Source organism: Dipteris shenzhenensis, chromosome 4, assembly GCF_047967505.1.
Source record: "Dipteris shenzhenensis isolate YYH24624 ecotype China chromosome 4, Dip_SZ_1.0, whole genome shotgun sequence".
Taxonomy (NCBI): Eukaryota; Viridiplantae; Streptophyta; class Polypodiopsida; order Gleicheniales; family Dipteridaceae; genus Dipteris; species Dipteris shenzhenensis.
In genome coordinates this window covers 28173915-28190160 of record NC_141599.1, presented here as the reverse complement: position 1 = coordinate 28190160, position 16246 = coordinate 28173915, and the positions used below count along the sequence as shown (strand labels likewise).

The window sequence follows — 16246 nt, the reverse complement described above, 5'->3', positions numbered from 1 at the left end:
TGGCCTCTGCGCCCCTCTCAGCGGTACTGTGCCGGCTGCACATCAGGATTGCTCTCATATCGGCTAGCTCCTCTTCCTCCACTCCACTGTGACCATGGGTTGACTCAAATGTATAGAAGTCTGTGATGTGCCACTGTGCCCGGTCACCCTCTATGTCCTGTAGTGGTCTGACCATCCCCTGCTGCTCTCTGATCTGTCGTAGAAGTGCCTCCCTGTGTCGCCGCATCTCCATCAGATAAAGCCCGATACAGACCTGGTCATGGAAATGGATCAGTCGTGACAAAGAACCGAAGCTATTCCCCTCTGATAGAGACAGTGGTAGTGTCCTCGAATCTTGTAGTAGGCTGGGCAAACACAAAGAAAATGCTACTCTGTCTCAACCGCCCCCAGCATACATAGCGTGCAGACCCGCTGCTCTCTAGATATACCCATTGCTCTCCTTGCCTCGATCCTCAGTTCATGGGATGAAACCCGCATTTGACCAATGGCAATCCTCAGTGCATGAGATACTCCTCTATCCTCGAGATACTGGGGTTTAATAATGAATCCCTCCTCTGATACTCTCAAGAAGTGGTCGCGATAAAATTGGGTCTTGGTGGGGTGTTCCTAGTCCTCCCCCCAAGTCCGGGATGTGTGAAGCTGGAGGTCGTCTAACTGTATGATACGGTTGATCTCATCTCGCGGGATCAACTCAGAAGGTGCATCCATGCTGTACTAAAAGGGGGGAAGCCTATCCATCTGGATACCGTGCCTAGCAAGCCATGTAGATATGCGTGCATTCCATGTGTCTACCCCACTCTCTGTGAGTCGTCTAGATGACTCTAGGGTCAACCTTGGAAGTCTCCAATGGGGTAAGTCCCACACTCTGTGGATGAAAGTCACTGTCTGAAAGATGGCATCAACCTGGAGAGGTATCATGGCGAACTCTGCCTGTACTATCTCATGTGGAACTGAGGGCTTACATCGGATCATCCTGGATCCCATCGTCATCTATAGCCGCTCGAACCTCCTCCAATCTGTCCTCGGAAGATCACACCCCCAGAAAGGTGCTACATACATGACAGTCGGCCGCACTAGCGTGTCGAAAAGCCATCCTTTTGTCGGTGGATCCTGGAAGTGCCCCTGACTTCCTGCAATCCCTATCATCGCATTTGCATTCTTGGGCAAAGAGAATATCAAGGAGCCCCCCTGAGACACCCGGATGAAGCTGACTGTGTATCAATTGTCTACGGCAACAATGCGAATACCGTCAAGACCCTAAAATTGTTCCAACCAACAATCCTCATGGATGAGAAGCAGCGTGGAACTCCTTCCCTGACCTAGTAGGGGAAGCATCCACCCCATGTGTATCTGACCTCTTGGCATACGGGGGGAAATCCGCTAGACAAAAACAACCCGTTGCTAATGTCTAATACAAGGGAGAGGGAGAGCGATGGAGAAGGAACAAAATCAATCAAGTCTCTATGGTTAGCCAAAGAGGAGAAAGCATTCCTCTTCACAAGCTTAATGGAAGTCAAAATCTTCAAAATGAGTGGCAGCCATGTTTAAAAGGGCAAAACTGAGTGCCCTCGTAGGAATGTCCATAGGCCTATCTCCTGGAGCAAAGCTCGGGGGAGACTCCACCCGAAGGAAGCACCGCTTTGTTGAGGAAGAGGAGGCTACTGTTGAGGCTGCGATGATTGTGACCGAACAGAATCAGGGGGCTCTTGGTGCACTAGAGCTGTAGCTGAAAACATCTTCATGCTGCACTACAACCCCCTCTGCCGTAGAGGTGTGGGAGCCTGAGGACCCTATCGACCTGAAGAAGTAAACTTCTCCTCTCTCTTCTTTGGGCACTCTCTCACAAAGTGCCCAAACGTCTACAAACACAGCATCGGTATTGTCATCTTGCAATCTCAATCCTCTCCCTAAAGAGGGAGCCATCCGGATGTTGAAGCAAGTATTGAACCTCAAAGATGTTAAGAAAAGAGGACCACCAAGGAAGAGACGGTACCTCACAAACCACACCAACAAGGGCTTCAATGGTGAGGAGGAGAGGATTGTATACCTTAGGAAGTCCAAGGAATCTAATGAAAATAGAATCGGTTCGTTTGTCTTCCTCAAAACGAATCTAAACCCAGTGAAAAGGGACTAAGAAAAATCACTTTGGAGCTAAGTACTAGTGGAATAGCTGCCAAAACGCAGGAATCAATCTCAATGGAATCAGAAACCACCTAGAAGAAACCTCTCCCTAAGAGTATCCCGAACATGTTTAGAAAGATCGGGAGGAAGAGTTGCCAACATCCAATCTCAAGCTTGGCTTCTAGAAAGACGAGAGCCATGGATGCGGGCAAAGAAAGTGGTTGCACTCTCTACTTCAACATATTTCTTAAGCTGCTGCAACTCGTCTTCATCAAAGCATGTTCTCATGGTCAGTGGAGGGGAAGAATGATGGGATGAATGAGAAGCCATTTGCCAATCTGATACGGAAGGCTGACTTGAAGCCTGTTAATGGACAATCCACCACCTACAAGACATGGAGGAAGCGTAAAAACATGGGAGAAGGGGAGGGTGAGGGAAGGAAGGAGGGCTACGTGAAAGGGAAGGGGGTTGAGCGCAAGGGAGGCCAAAGAAAGAGGAGAAGGGGGGGCTGGGAGGGGGTTGGGGGGGGGGGGGGGGGGGGGACGGGAGAGTGGTGGTGGTTGGGGGCAGCTGTATAGGCTGTATGGGCATCCATACAGCCTATACGGTGCCGAGCGATCATATGGACTGTTAAAGGAGGGGAAACAAGGCAGACAGATGCGAGAGGAGACAACGTAGGGGGGCCCAAGCAGGGGAGTACATCATTCATACCTGCTGTATAGGCGCTGTACAGCAGCAGGGACGAAGGGGATGAGGCAAGGCGAGGGGCACGGTGGAGAGTAAAGGCACAGTAGGGTAAGCAAGGGGTGAGGAAGGTCAAGGCAAGGGGCAGGGAGGAGCAGCAGCTTGGTAGCCATTGGAGATGCGAGCAAAGTCTTCAACTCTATTGAGAATGGAATATCTGTTCTCAGCTGTGTCTTTCTTTGATGCAATTATAGCTTTCCTTCGGTGTGTGATCATTTTGTATGCACATAGAGTCGATAAAATCTCTTAAAGGCGATGGTTTTGGCTAGCACAAGCCCCTCAAATAGATCCGATTCTATCTCCCTCTAGCATAGGAAAGAAAGTTTATTTAAAGTCTTCGAAAGAACGAAGGGTCTATGAGACTGAAAGAACTGACACAACCTAAAGGAGTGGAGCCTCTAAGTGGGCAAGAATACCCATGACGAATACAAGAAAAAGCCAAGGTGATAGGTAGGTAGGGTAAATACTTGGTAATCCAGCAAGTTTTCAACACTAATCCCAATGGAGACTTTACTTATAGAAGGCAAGATATAGATAACCCTAGGGTGTGGTTTTGGCTAGCACAAAGCACTGAGCTAGAAATGATTCCCGTGTTCTCCTATACCACCCACACTCTTGATCTTCTCCAATACAACAGGCCCTGGAAGATATCGGACTTAGTTCGGCTGGTTACAAATGGACAACTTCCCATCGCCCCTTTGCTAGAGTACATGGGAAGTTCTGGCACGTGTTACTCATGTCCAGGGTCCCTTAAAAGTCTATATAACATTGCCTCTACGACAGACATGGAAACACAGCCTCCGGCTCATACATGTTCAGTGCACCTCAAGTGTCTACATTGGGCATACAACCCCCTACCTACATAATGAGGAGGGCTCAATGATTTTGGCAGGGATCAAAGTAGTCATGCCAGTAAAAAATGCACCTGTGTAAGTATGCCTGTGTAAGCTAACCTGAGGACAATATCTAGGAGACGGGCTAGCATGACACCCAAGCACATATGGTTGTCTGCTGCTGCAACGGATCTGCACAATGGCCTCTTTGGGCTTTGGCAAGCAATTGCGTACCCTCACTCCATGCGGAACAACAGGGCTCTCGACAGTCTGAGGAATGTATACATTTCAGCAAAGCCTGAGTGTACATTTTCACGGAGTGAGAAATCCGTTGGCTGTCGTCTGCTGGAAATGTAAAAAGCAGACCTAAAAGAGCTGCTCCTTCCACTCTATCCTCACGAATAGCTAATTATTATATTCAAGCATCATATAAGCACTTCTTCTTTTGGAGGGAAAACAGGATTGAATATAGGAAAATGAGCCTGCCAAATTGTCCAACCTATAACCCAAAAGATATCTCATGGACAAAGTAGAACAGGTGAGCACAAATATTTATTTTCAACTATCAAATTAATCTAGGAGTTTCTTTGACAATGATATTGCTAAGCTAAAAGCCACAATCCAGCCTTCGAACATTGCTAAACAGCTTAAAACCTTCTACAGTATCCCTTCAATAAAGCTGCATGATTCAAGGCAGGAGCTTTCACAACATATGGGTAAACAAATTTTTCTCTAGGACTAGATTCCTCTCCTTGGAGCCAAGAAGTGAAATTTGTCTAACAGAACAATATTTCTGTACATACATAATGACACACCAATGAGAAAAGCTAGTTCCTCAATGCTTCTAGGATAAAATAACAGTCTAGCAGTGACACAAATCAGCGACAGAAATATAAACGACTCAGCAAGTCGGATCTAATCTCATGATTGATATAGAACCATTTTCTGCATCTTAACACTGACAAGTCAGCAAGAATGGCTACTTCCTACCGTGCTTCTAGAATGCTAAATATAGACGACAAATATGCAAAGCCAGTCAAAAGTAGCTTTTACTCTTCCCATTCCACAAAGATGTTAGGCATTATTTCTCACTCCTTCAGCTTGCTCAAAAAAGACTTTTAAGAAAGATGAATAGCTGAAGATGTATGGCTGCTACAAACTCAACACTAAAAAGAAACAGTATAAAAAAGTCACAAGCCCCGTCCCTCCCAAGACACACACACACACACAAAAAAAGGGACTATCTCCTAAGGGTAAGAAATGGAAACTCTCTTGAAGACCATTCAAAAGCAGGGATATCTCACTAGCCAACATGAAAGTTCTACAGAATTGAAAAGAACAAGCACAACATTTCAAATGTCCTTGCTAATCCCTTGCAAACCTTTAACACACGAACCAAACTGAAATATTAGAAAAAGTTACCCTCGTGATGGGATCTTTCTTTGACAGTCTACGAAGGTGCAATGCTGCTTCACCATCCACATCCTGAAACCAAAAGCATTCCATTCGATTGTTAAGTCCACCAAAAGACATTGCATTCATATGTAATACTATCCAAAGTCTTGCCTTAAGTGCTAGTCTCCACCTGGCCTAAAAGATACTCAGTCTACAGACCTTAGTACGAATGCATGCTCGTGTGCAGTGCGCACAGGTGCACTTAACAATCTACACCTGCCATTTGTGTTCATCAAATACATGGGATATCATGGTAGCAACCTTTTGCAGGTTATCGTCAAAATGCAAAAATGAGCTTGAATATGTTCCAGATTCATCTACTCTCCCTCGAAGAGCAAGGAAAAAGAGCACCATTTAAGCTGGTTTCAGGCCCAAGCACTCAACAATAGACTAAATGGTCATTACAGGAGCTCCCCCTCCACCTGCACCTGAGCCCCTCCTCCATCTGCACCTTACTCCCCGCCTCTACTCCATCTGAGTCCATCTGGACCTCTACTCCCCGCCCCCTGCTTTGCACAGCCGTCCCGACTCCCTGCCCACAGTTTCACACAGCCCTTCCCGCCCGCACCCTGCTCCCGCACAGCTCTCCCGCCCCCTGCTCTGCTCCAGACCGCCTCACTTCAGCCCACCCCTTGCTCCACTTCAGTCCCTCAAGCCAGCTCCACCATCTCAGATGCTACCACCTTTTGACTTCCACCCTTGAGGTACGAGAGCAAGGCCTTGAGGGGCTAGGTGGGTTGGACGAGACCTTACCCACTGGTGATATGTTGTAGAGATACCCAGGCTCCATTGACCGCAGAGATCAACCACGGGTTCACATGGATGAGGATCTTACTCCTCTTAGGTAGAGGAGAGACAAGTCCTACGGCAGTGGGATGCCGACGTAGACAGAAGAGTGGGCAGTCATACATGACAGACGGCTCTTAACTGGTCCTAGACAAGGGCCCGTTGACACACCCACCTAGGGAGGCAAGGTCTATGAGACTACCTTGACCAGTTCCATCCAGAACTGTCATGGTACCTTATGGTCAGAGCTAGGGAGCTTTTCGGAGGACGAGACATTGCCCTCTACATAGAGACTCGCCCACTACCATCAGTCTCTAGATTCACATCGATGATAGGAGTCAACCAATGAGGACGAAACCAGAGAGACAAGAGGAGCACGAGGATTGCAATGTGTCACAGTTCTATACCGATCATCTCTCACTCAGATGATCGCTCTAGAGCAGCGCGACCCACATGCATATTTTCCTTTGGATCCGGATCAGGAGCACATCATCGCGGGAGACCTTCATCATAGTCTACTACTTTCCCTCAAAGACCTCACACTTTGCTAAGGAGCTCTGAGAGGAGGGGGAGGCATCTCCGTACGCTGCCTTAAACCACATATCATGGACTCCTCGAGCGGCATGGAAGTCCTCCTTGGAGACTTCATTAATTTTCAACATGACTCAAATCTATTGCATGACAATGATCTAGATGAGGCAAGTATCTCCCGAGTTTCCCTCGGCTGATGAGCCCCAGTCACCTCATATAGTCATACTTTCATAGACATGGGCAGGATGCATGATCTGATTATCTACAATGTGAAAAGATGGCCCCCATCAACAAAGCCCATTGTCACGATCCATAAGGCAAGAGATCCCATGAGCTCGGAAAACTACAGGACCATCATGATTGGACATGTTATGTCCAAGATTTATGCATCGGCACTAGTCGGTTTGCGGAGTGTGAGGGATTCAGAGCTATGGGGCAAGGAGGTTTGTGGGCAAATGATGCTACACTAGACCACAAAGAAAGAAAGTTTACTAAAGTCTTCGAAAGACCGATGGGTCTATGAGACTGTGAGAAAACCTGATACAAGCAAACTGAAAGGGTGGAGCTACTATCGAGCATAAACACCCATGCAAAAAACAAAAGATGCATGCTACATAGTCATATAACAGTAATAATCATCTCCATCATCACTATCACAATCAGATAGTCCGTCACATAAATACAACGTGAAATATGCTTCAGTGTCACAACTGTGATCCCCTCTATCTCCCCTCATCAGGGATGGGGAGGTGAGATCATAAAGCCAGAGATAGAATGTGCCAGCTGCCTGTGGGCATGGTCCTGCGCTGTCTCTTGGTCACAGCTTTACGTCTGACAAGGGCAACCATCACCCCTGTACGTCCTGCTCCCACTCTGAACAAGGAGGGAATGTCACCAAGTAGAATATGTGCGTCAACCCTCTGCTTGAGCTATCATGTCACTATTGCTAGATCTCGGTCGTGTCTAGAGATTGTCAATCCAACTGGAAGAACTCCGTGATCATGCTCTGAGAAGAGTCTACCAAGGTATACTCCTCATGTCTCTGTGATCGAAGTAGGAGCTCACGATGTATGACTGCCTCATGAATAAACGCAGCCAAGCATCTCTAATCTGGGAAAGAGAGGAACCAGGATAACAGTTCGGAGCTGACTCTGAATAGAAGCGCCCCTGGATCTCATAGTACACTGGACATCTAAAAATGAAATGCTCCTCGGACTCAATCTCATGTAGACCACATAATGTGCATATACGTCTCTCCTTGGGTAAACCCTCTGCTTGGCCACTCTCAATACGGAGTCTATGTGACGAGACCCAAAACTGCCCAATAGAGATCCTCAGCGAATGGGGTAAATGAATTTGTGTATATGCCGGTGGGACAATAAATCCCTCATCTAAGGTATGCAAGCAATGATCTCTGTAGTGAGTTAGACTAGGAGCTCACTCGATTCCAACCAGGTTCGGAATGTGAGTAGCTGTAGAAGATCCTCACGTATGACCTAGTTGACCTCATGATATCGTAGTAGGGATAAGGGCGCATCATTGAAGAGGCCCAAGCACAAAAGCAGAGAGTTTACTATTGCTTTGTGGAGTTCGGCAAAGCCTTTTGCGCCATATCACGCGCCGGACTATTCACATGACTACTTGATCTAGGGTACAGTTAGAACATCATTGGGGAGTCCAGAAACTATATGAGTGGGTATCACGCATATTCAGGATGTCAACTAGAGGGACAAAGGAGGTCATGAGCACGATTGGGATCAAACAAGGTTGTTCTTTATCACCAACCTTGTTTGGCCTATCCATTGATTAGCTCGAGTCCTTTAAACTGTTCTCCTACCTTCTTGGCATCTCCAAAAGATTGGACAAGAGTGGAACGAACAAGGAGGAGGGGAAGAATCCCCTTGGAGGGTGATGTAAACAGCCAACCCTCAACGTGCATCAGGCGGAACTTAAGCTATAACACAAGGCCCATTGTACAAGGTGAAGGAAGGAGGAGGGAGGGAGACACGAAAACAAGAATACCCCAAATGGAAGATACACCAGGTGAGCTCGTGACACTAGCCTCTATCTCTACTCACGTTGAATGATCGAATCCCCCTCTCCCTCTCCCTTTCCCTCTCCCGCTCCCTCTCCCTCTCCTCTTCTTCACCCCCACCTTCATCCGCTCCTCCTAGCTAGAATCCTCTTCCTGCTTCCTATAGGTTGTCCCCATGTCTCCCTTAGCCATTCCACCACTTCGTCTCTTGATAACTTCACGACTTCTTGACTTGCCAGCCCTCTCCTAGTTGGTGACTTAACTACTCCATGTGCAGCTCTATGTCTACTCCATGTGCACCTCCTAGTGTGTCTCACAATAGTAAGTAGTGAGATGGACCGGTGACACAACTTCTCCATGTGCACCACACTGTGTACCACCCTAAGCTCATGTGGACAACCAACCATTGTTGGCATGTGATTGCTCCAGTCCACTGTTGACATGTGAAAACAGCCTCAAGGCTAACAAGAGGGTGGTAGAACACTAACCAAACAAAAGCCTTCACAATAAAATACTCAGCAAACACTTCATAGACAGATAGGGGGAGCTAGAGCGCTCTTGCTCAAAATACAAAGACACAGACTGGCCCCAAAGCCTTGGCGCCCCTTTCGGTATTTCTTTATGAATTGAAGAGTGCCACTAAGGGATTACGCAGTGAGTACCAAGTCACATGCATTCAATGCCCTTCTCTGACTCAGAGGCATTAATATCACAGCACATTAGCCCTGCGGGGCTCTGCTAACACACCCATGTGACCAAAGGCATCCATACTCAGTTTAACATGGGAGCTGTTATTTACAGCCCAAGCAAGGCCACACGTTCCCTCAACAGTTACAAGTGTTCACTGATCCACTGGGATACCCAAACAATGGGTGAAAGCATCACTGAGCTACCCCCGGTACTCAGAAGTACAAGCAATGTGTGCAAGCATACATTGTGTTCACCCTACCCAGCCCAATGCTCACAGGCAATCACTAGAAATAATACGTACAATGAAAACACCAACCAACAGCTCAACCAAGCTCATTCATGACTTAATTGCACACCCACTCGAACCTAGAGCATGTCCTGTCAAACTAAAATGTGCCTCCACTCAGCCACTCAGCCACAACCCATATTCGAAGGGCAAAAGAGTGGCTGTCGTACAACCCATACAACCACGAAGCCAGCACTTAGAAATCAATGGCCATTAAGCAAGCCGAAACCCCCGTACTTCTCGTGTAAAAGCTGTTGCTCAAATCCGTACAATCGTCCGTACTGCTCCGTACGTACCCATACAGCCATCATTAATGACCCCGTACTACTTGTATGTAACCATACAGCCAGCCATCAATGTTACCATACGGTTCGTACATACCCGTATTGCCTGATACCGTATAGACTGCCCGTACAGTACGAATTCAGCAGCTCTCAAGGCTCGTACATCAGCGTACCAGCAGCATGTAATGCATTGGTTCCCCTTCCATACCATCATACGGCCACATGCATTCTCTCTATGTAGGCGCCGGCTTTCGTGAGACCTCCCCCTTCACACGATTCTGCCCCGCGCCATTTTTCCTCGTCCAATTTCTGCCCAAGGCCTTCCTTGGCCTTGCTTTCCAAAAGGGGGCTGCATGGGCTTGCCACATGGCAGCCCATGCCTTGGGTTGCCCAGGGGCGTCATTTGCCCCTAGGCCCCCCTCTAGTGGGGCCTTTTTAGAAGCCCACCAATGCCCAACTTGAAGCCTAAGGTTTTTGAGCCCCTTTTTTGGCCCTAAACCTTTCAGTTGCCCCCAAGGCACAATTGCCTAGGGGAAACTTGCACACCCACATCCTGCGACCTCACCATTTGATTACCAGGGTCGAGGCCACATGTGAGCATCAAAACTCACGCCCTCGTGACATACCCCTCTCTTGAAACCTGACAAGCGTCCTCGATTGCATATGAATGTTACAACGATATGCCATAATTGGAATACATGTGAATATAACATCATAAAAGCATGTATTACCATTGAAGACAGCATATAGGATTGTTCAGAACCTAGGATAACAATCCATATAAACTGCAAAAACCAACTCATAGTGACGAGTACATTGATCATAGAAGTCCCAAGGAAGATATATTGTCAGCAAGCAGTACCTGGGGTGAAAGAAACAATGTCACCAAGCGACCTCTAGATATGTGAGATGCTCTGCTGAGCCTAAAGGAGCCACAACCAAGGTCGGCTCAAGCTGAAAAGCATCTAGATAGAGCTGTAATAACTGAGGTGTATCTACCAGATCACCCTCTTCCAACCACTTTGCATGTAATGGAGAATAATTTCTGAATTTTACCAAGTAGCGGCAGGAAACTAGGATCTTCCTTTCTTTATGTGCCAAAATCTGCTCTAGAACTAGGATCTCATCCAATTCCTCAACCTCTGGTTGCATCTCATTAGGCATACCCTCTGGCACATCACCTTGAAAGGTTTAAAGAGACTCACATGGAAAGCATTGTGAATCCTCTAGTGATCCGGTCGCTTTAACCTATAAGCTACATCACTTAGCTTCTCTAAAAGCTGAAAAGGCCCATAATATGTCATGCTGAGTTTGGGAAACAACCGATCTTTGCCCCTTTTCTTTTTCAGCCTTGCCTTTTCAAAGCGCAAAAGAACCCAATCACCTTCATTAAATATTAATTCACGACGGTGACGATCAGCTGCCTTCTTTTGCTTTGTCTGAGTCTTCTAGAGAGCCTGCTTCACCTTCTCATATGCCACATCCATGCTTTCAACATACCTATCAGCTTCAAAAATCTTATCTTTTGTATGCAAGATAGGTGGAACTTTGTCACCACAATGTAAATATCCTAAGTCAAAGTACAGTTGACCATTTATCTAATCATAATTAAAGAGTTTTCATATGTGTTAATCATGGTCAAAGAGTTCTTTTAATGGTCAAAGAATTGACTACGGTCAAAGATACTTGACTCTGGTCAACAAGTAAGCCTGACTTTGGTCAGCGAGACTTGGTTTATTACCAAGAGGGTTAACTACGATTAACCAGAGAACCACAGAGCTGACTACGGTCAGAGAGTGTTGACTTCGATCAACGAGACTTGGCATGCGCCAAGAGGGTTAACTACGGTTAAACAAGATGTGCCAACTTCGGTTGGAAAGACTTGACTATAATTAAGGCACCTCGACCCTTGGTCAAAGCCTCTTAATTATAATCAAGAGCGTTGGCTTCGATCAACCAGAGAATAAATATATTTTTTTATATTTATCATGCGTGCACATGTGTTCAGTGGGGATGCCCACCGTGACTAGAATTAGTCCATAGTGTATTATTTGCATGCAAAGCGCTAACAATTAATGGGTGCCATGGTGGTGTGCTTTAATTAATTGTTGCAGGTACTAGGAAGAGTTATTTTCCTAAGCACTACGGGAGCCTAACAAGCATCTAGGAGGCGGTTCGCATGACCAAGTGCTTCGAAGACTCCAGAGTTGCCCTTAGTGGCATGTAATTAGGAAAGTAATGTAGAGTTTGACAAGTGGCTTGTTGCCAAGAAAGGGAGCCTAAGAGCTCATGTAATGATTCATTCATGTTTGGATTTATGTATGAACAGCTTCCACGCTGAACTCTTGTACTCAGTTTTCTCTCAAGTAATAAAGTACCTTCGGGGGGGTCCAACCCGACATGTTGTCCTAGGCCCTAGGAGTTTGCAGAGTGAGGGAATGAGAGAGAGTTTGAGTGAGCAGAGTGAGCGTAGAAAATTGATGCTGGCGCTTGTCCTAGATTACATTGGTATCAAAGCTTGGCTCGCCCTCTTTTTGAAGGGGGTGACGATCTGAAGCTTAAAGGCTGTAAGGACTTTGGCTATAAGTAATTGCATCGTCTCAAATGAATGAAATCCTGAGCGAAATCTGGTTTCAGCAACACAAGCGATCGACGCAAGCACAAGCCACGGGATTTTATTCGGAGGTCTCGCCATGAGCAAAAGACCTTGTCCATTGCATGGAGCTTCTGATGCTGTGCGTCAAGTTGCGAGTATAGATTATCGGGTGGCATTGATTTGCTATTGCCAGTAAGGTCTAGAGAAGGAAGTGTATGGGTGTGAGCGCAACTAGCATTACAGCGTCCCAGTTCTTGTGTATGCAGCGAACCTATGAGCGGACCTTGTAGACAAAAACTTTTGCCGGGCTTCATATTCGCGCGACGCTGAAAGAAGTCCGTGATGACCTTGTGATTTTGCCCGAATTTTGCTTACCTTAGGCTGCGCTGATGTGGCACCTAGCTAGGCAGCAAATGATGTGGCAAGATGACGTGGCACACACGTGTTGGTAGTACACGTGGCAGCCACGTGGCAAAGTACTCAGGTGACGTGGCAGTACATGTGGCAGCCAGCTCAGATGCTGTTGTGGCACTGACACGTGGCAGACAGGTGGCTAACTTGTGGTTAGTGTAACTCTGGTTAATTAACCCTGGTCAGAGGTCCAATTAGTTGACCCAACCAGACTAGACTGGTTCAGTTAACCAGTTTGGTTAAGTTAGTGGCCAAGTTACAGACTAACTAGTCTGTCAACGTAACCAGACCAGAGCCAATCAGTCAGGTTAGTGTAACCAGCCAGTTACCCATCCAGTTACTGTTCCACACAAAAAAAAAAACAACCAGAAAAAGAGAGACTGTTTCTGGTAGCAGTTTTCACCTATCTGAGAGAGTATTTACTGTCAGAAAAGAAGCAGAAATCAGAGAAAAATCAGAGATTTGCACAAGTAAAGGGATGCATGCCTTTGTGCTTAGGAAAAGGGAATCAGATGCATACTCAGTGCTTTTTGCAGCAGCCAGAAAAGGGGCAATATAGTTGTTGATGCCTTGGCAACTTTGTGGGTATATGCCTTGAGTTGACAGCCTGGTACTGGCATAGATTGTGAATGCAAGACACCTCTTGTTAGGGTAATTTTTCTGTTTGAAAAGCAAAGGTTGCATGCATCAGTTGCATACACAGTGTGAGTGAGAAACTTGCAGATCTCAGACGAGTTGTAAAAAAAATGGCTCAATCACCTATCCAGTGGGATTCACAAGATAGGGATGCACATCCAAGACAGAGAAGTGTGCAGCAAAATCAGCAAGAATTTGAGCAGATGGTACGCACTCATATGCAAGAGATGGAAAATCTCAGAAGGGATCCAAGAGCTCAGCATTTGTTTCAAGTAGAAAATATGCCTAATGCAGCTTATGATGTGCCAATGCCAGAGGCACACTCTCGTGTACAGCCAGAGAGAGAGAGATCTCATAGGGGATGGTCTCATAGCAAGAAGAGATCGAGGCATCATCACCGATCTCCCAGTCCTTCACCGTCTACCTTGAGCTCGACTTCTGTATCTTCTTCTTTATCAGATAAACCATCCAAGAAAAGAAGGAAACACAAGAAGTCTAGGAAGAGTAAGTCTTCCAGAGAGACCAAGGAATTCAAAGAGAGAGGTAAATCTATCAAGTTTATGATCTATAATGGACAATATGGTCATACAGACAAAGCATTGCAATTCATCTGGTACAGAAAAGTTTTCAAAATCCTCCAAGTTAAGAATGGTCAGTTTGCACTTGACAGCGACAGCTAGTGCATGGTGGAGTGCACAGACCACAGATGGGTCAACCCCAAAGAGGTGTAAGGACTTCAAGAAAGCCTTCTACCATCAGTTTATGCCTAAACAGTTTAAAGATCATGTTCTTCAAGATTGGGATAGTTTGCATATGGATGTAGGAGATACAGTGGATGTGTACAACCAAAAGTTTTGGGATGCTTATTTGCACGTTGCACCTTTCAAAAAGATCTCCAAAGGAACCCAAATGAGAAAGTACAGAGCAGGTCTCAGTCCAAGAATTCAGGCAATAGTGAATGCTTTGGGGGCAAAGAACATTCAAGACCTTATGCATTCAGCTTCAGTAGCTAGTCTTGTGCCGTTACAAGATCCATCCACAGTACTATCCTTGCATGCAGGAGGTGCTGAAAGAAAGAAAACGGATTTTTCAAAATCAGAAAAGAAAGAGTATCCCAAGTTTGAAAAGAAAGGGTTTCAGCCTCAGAAGCCGAGGGGTACTCAGTTTTCAAAGTCATATAAAGGCAAATCCCCATTCACTCCTGAACAGATAGCTGAATTTCGCAGAGATGGAAAATGCTTTAGATGTGAGAAAGAGGGGCATATAGCTGCCCAGTGCCCTAAGAAGCCTTCGGATTCTAAGGAGCAGAAAGGGAGCAATCCCAAATGCTTTGGGTAGTACCTCAGACCCAAAGGACAAAGATCTCAGCCATCCAAGAATGGCCTGAGTTGAAAACTGTGCATGAAGTCCGTAGTTTTTTGGGACTTTGTTCCTATTACAGGAGATCCATCAGGCATTTTGCTGATATCGCAGTTCCATTACATGACCTTACTAAGAAAAATGCAACCTTTACATGGGGAATATCATAGAACAAAGCATTCAATACACTCAAGGAGAAGTTGACTACAGAGCCTATTCTTGTAGTCCCGGATCTTTATCAACCTTTTAATGTTGATTGTGATGCTTGTGGAGAGTGTGTTGGGGCTCCATTACATCTGAATGGACATGTAGTAGCATACGAGAGCCGAAGATTGCGTGATGCTGAAAGATATCTGGGAATCTATGAAAAACAATTGTTGGCTGTAGTTCATGCTGTGAACACATAGAAGCACTATCTTTTGGGTGCAGATTTTACTGTTAAAACAGATCACCAAAGTCTAAGATATTTTCTAACTCAGACAAAACTTTCCGAGAAGCATATGAAATGGGCAAATATACTGTCAATGTATCATTTTCAGATTGTCCATACCCCAGGAATTCGGAACACAGTGGCAGATGCCTTGTCCCGAAGACCCCAGGTCAACAATGTGACTATTGCTTATCATCAGGACCTCGAAGACATGCGGGAGCAATATGCTAATGATGTAGATTTTGGCGAGATTTTACAGCAAATGCAAGAGGGGCAATCCACCAATCACTATTCCCTGAAAGATGGGTATGTAATGAAAGATGACTGCCTATGCATCACCCAGGAGAGGAGGAAAAAGATTTTGGAGGAATGCCATGCACCTCCCTATGCTGGACATAGAGGAATTACAGCAACAACTCTAGCAATAGAGAGGTATTTCTTTTGGCCAGGGATGCGGAAAGATATACATCAATTTGTTACTGAATGCCTTACGTGTCAGAAAGTAAAGTATGATAGATGGAAGGCACCTGGCCTACTTATGCCTCTTCCCGTGCGTCAGGCACCGTGGGAAAGTATTACAATGGACTTTATTTTTTATTTGCCAAGATCAAAGTCAGGGAATGATGGGATTTGGACTATCATTGATAGATTCAGCAAGCAAGCTCATTTCATTCCGGTTCGCAAAACCATAAAGGCACATCATATGGCTAAGCTTTTCATGGAACAGACCTTCAAGCACCATGGTATGCCCAAGTCCATTGTCAGTGATCGAGATCCCAGAATGACCAGTCTATTCTGGAGAGCTTTATTTGATAATATGGGGACGAATTTGAATTTTTCTTCTTCTTTCCATCCCCAAACAGATGGTCAAAGTGAAGTAGCAAATTCTACAGCATTGGATATGCTGAAATGCTACGTGGGTGACCAAGGTTCAGACTGGGAAAAGAACTTACCATTGGTAGAGTTTGCTTACAATAATATAGTACACAGCTCTACAAGGAAAGCCCCCTTTGAAATCATCTATGGAAAGGTGATTCTACCACCTATCC

At 45.9% G+C, this 16246-nt stretch overlaps 1 protein-coding gene across 2 annotated transcripts in view; it reads right to left on the bottom strand.

The window, feature by feature from the left end:
- The window catches only part of LOC147902677 (HEAT/U-box domain-containing protein), a 167833-nt gene that overhangs the window by 131381 nt on the left and 20206 nt on the right, over positions 1-16246 (bottom strand). For both annotated transcript variants that reach the window (XM_087373689.1, XM_087373690.1), the window contains exon 3: positions 5121-5183. In XM_087373689.1, coding sequence (XP_087229815.1) covers positions 5121-5183 — 63 coding nt within the window. The remainder of the gene's footprint in view (positions 1-5120; positions 5184-16246) is intronic.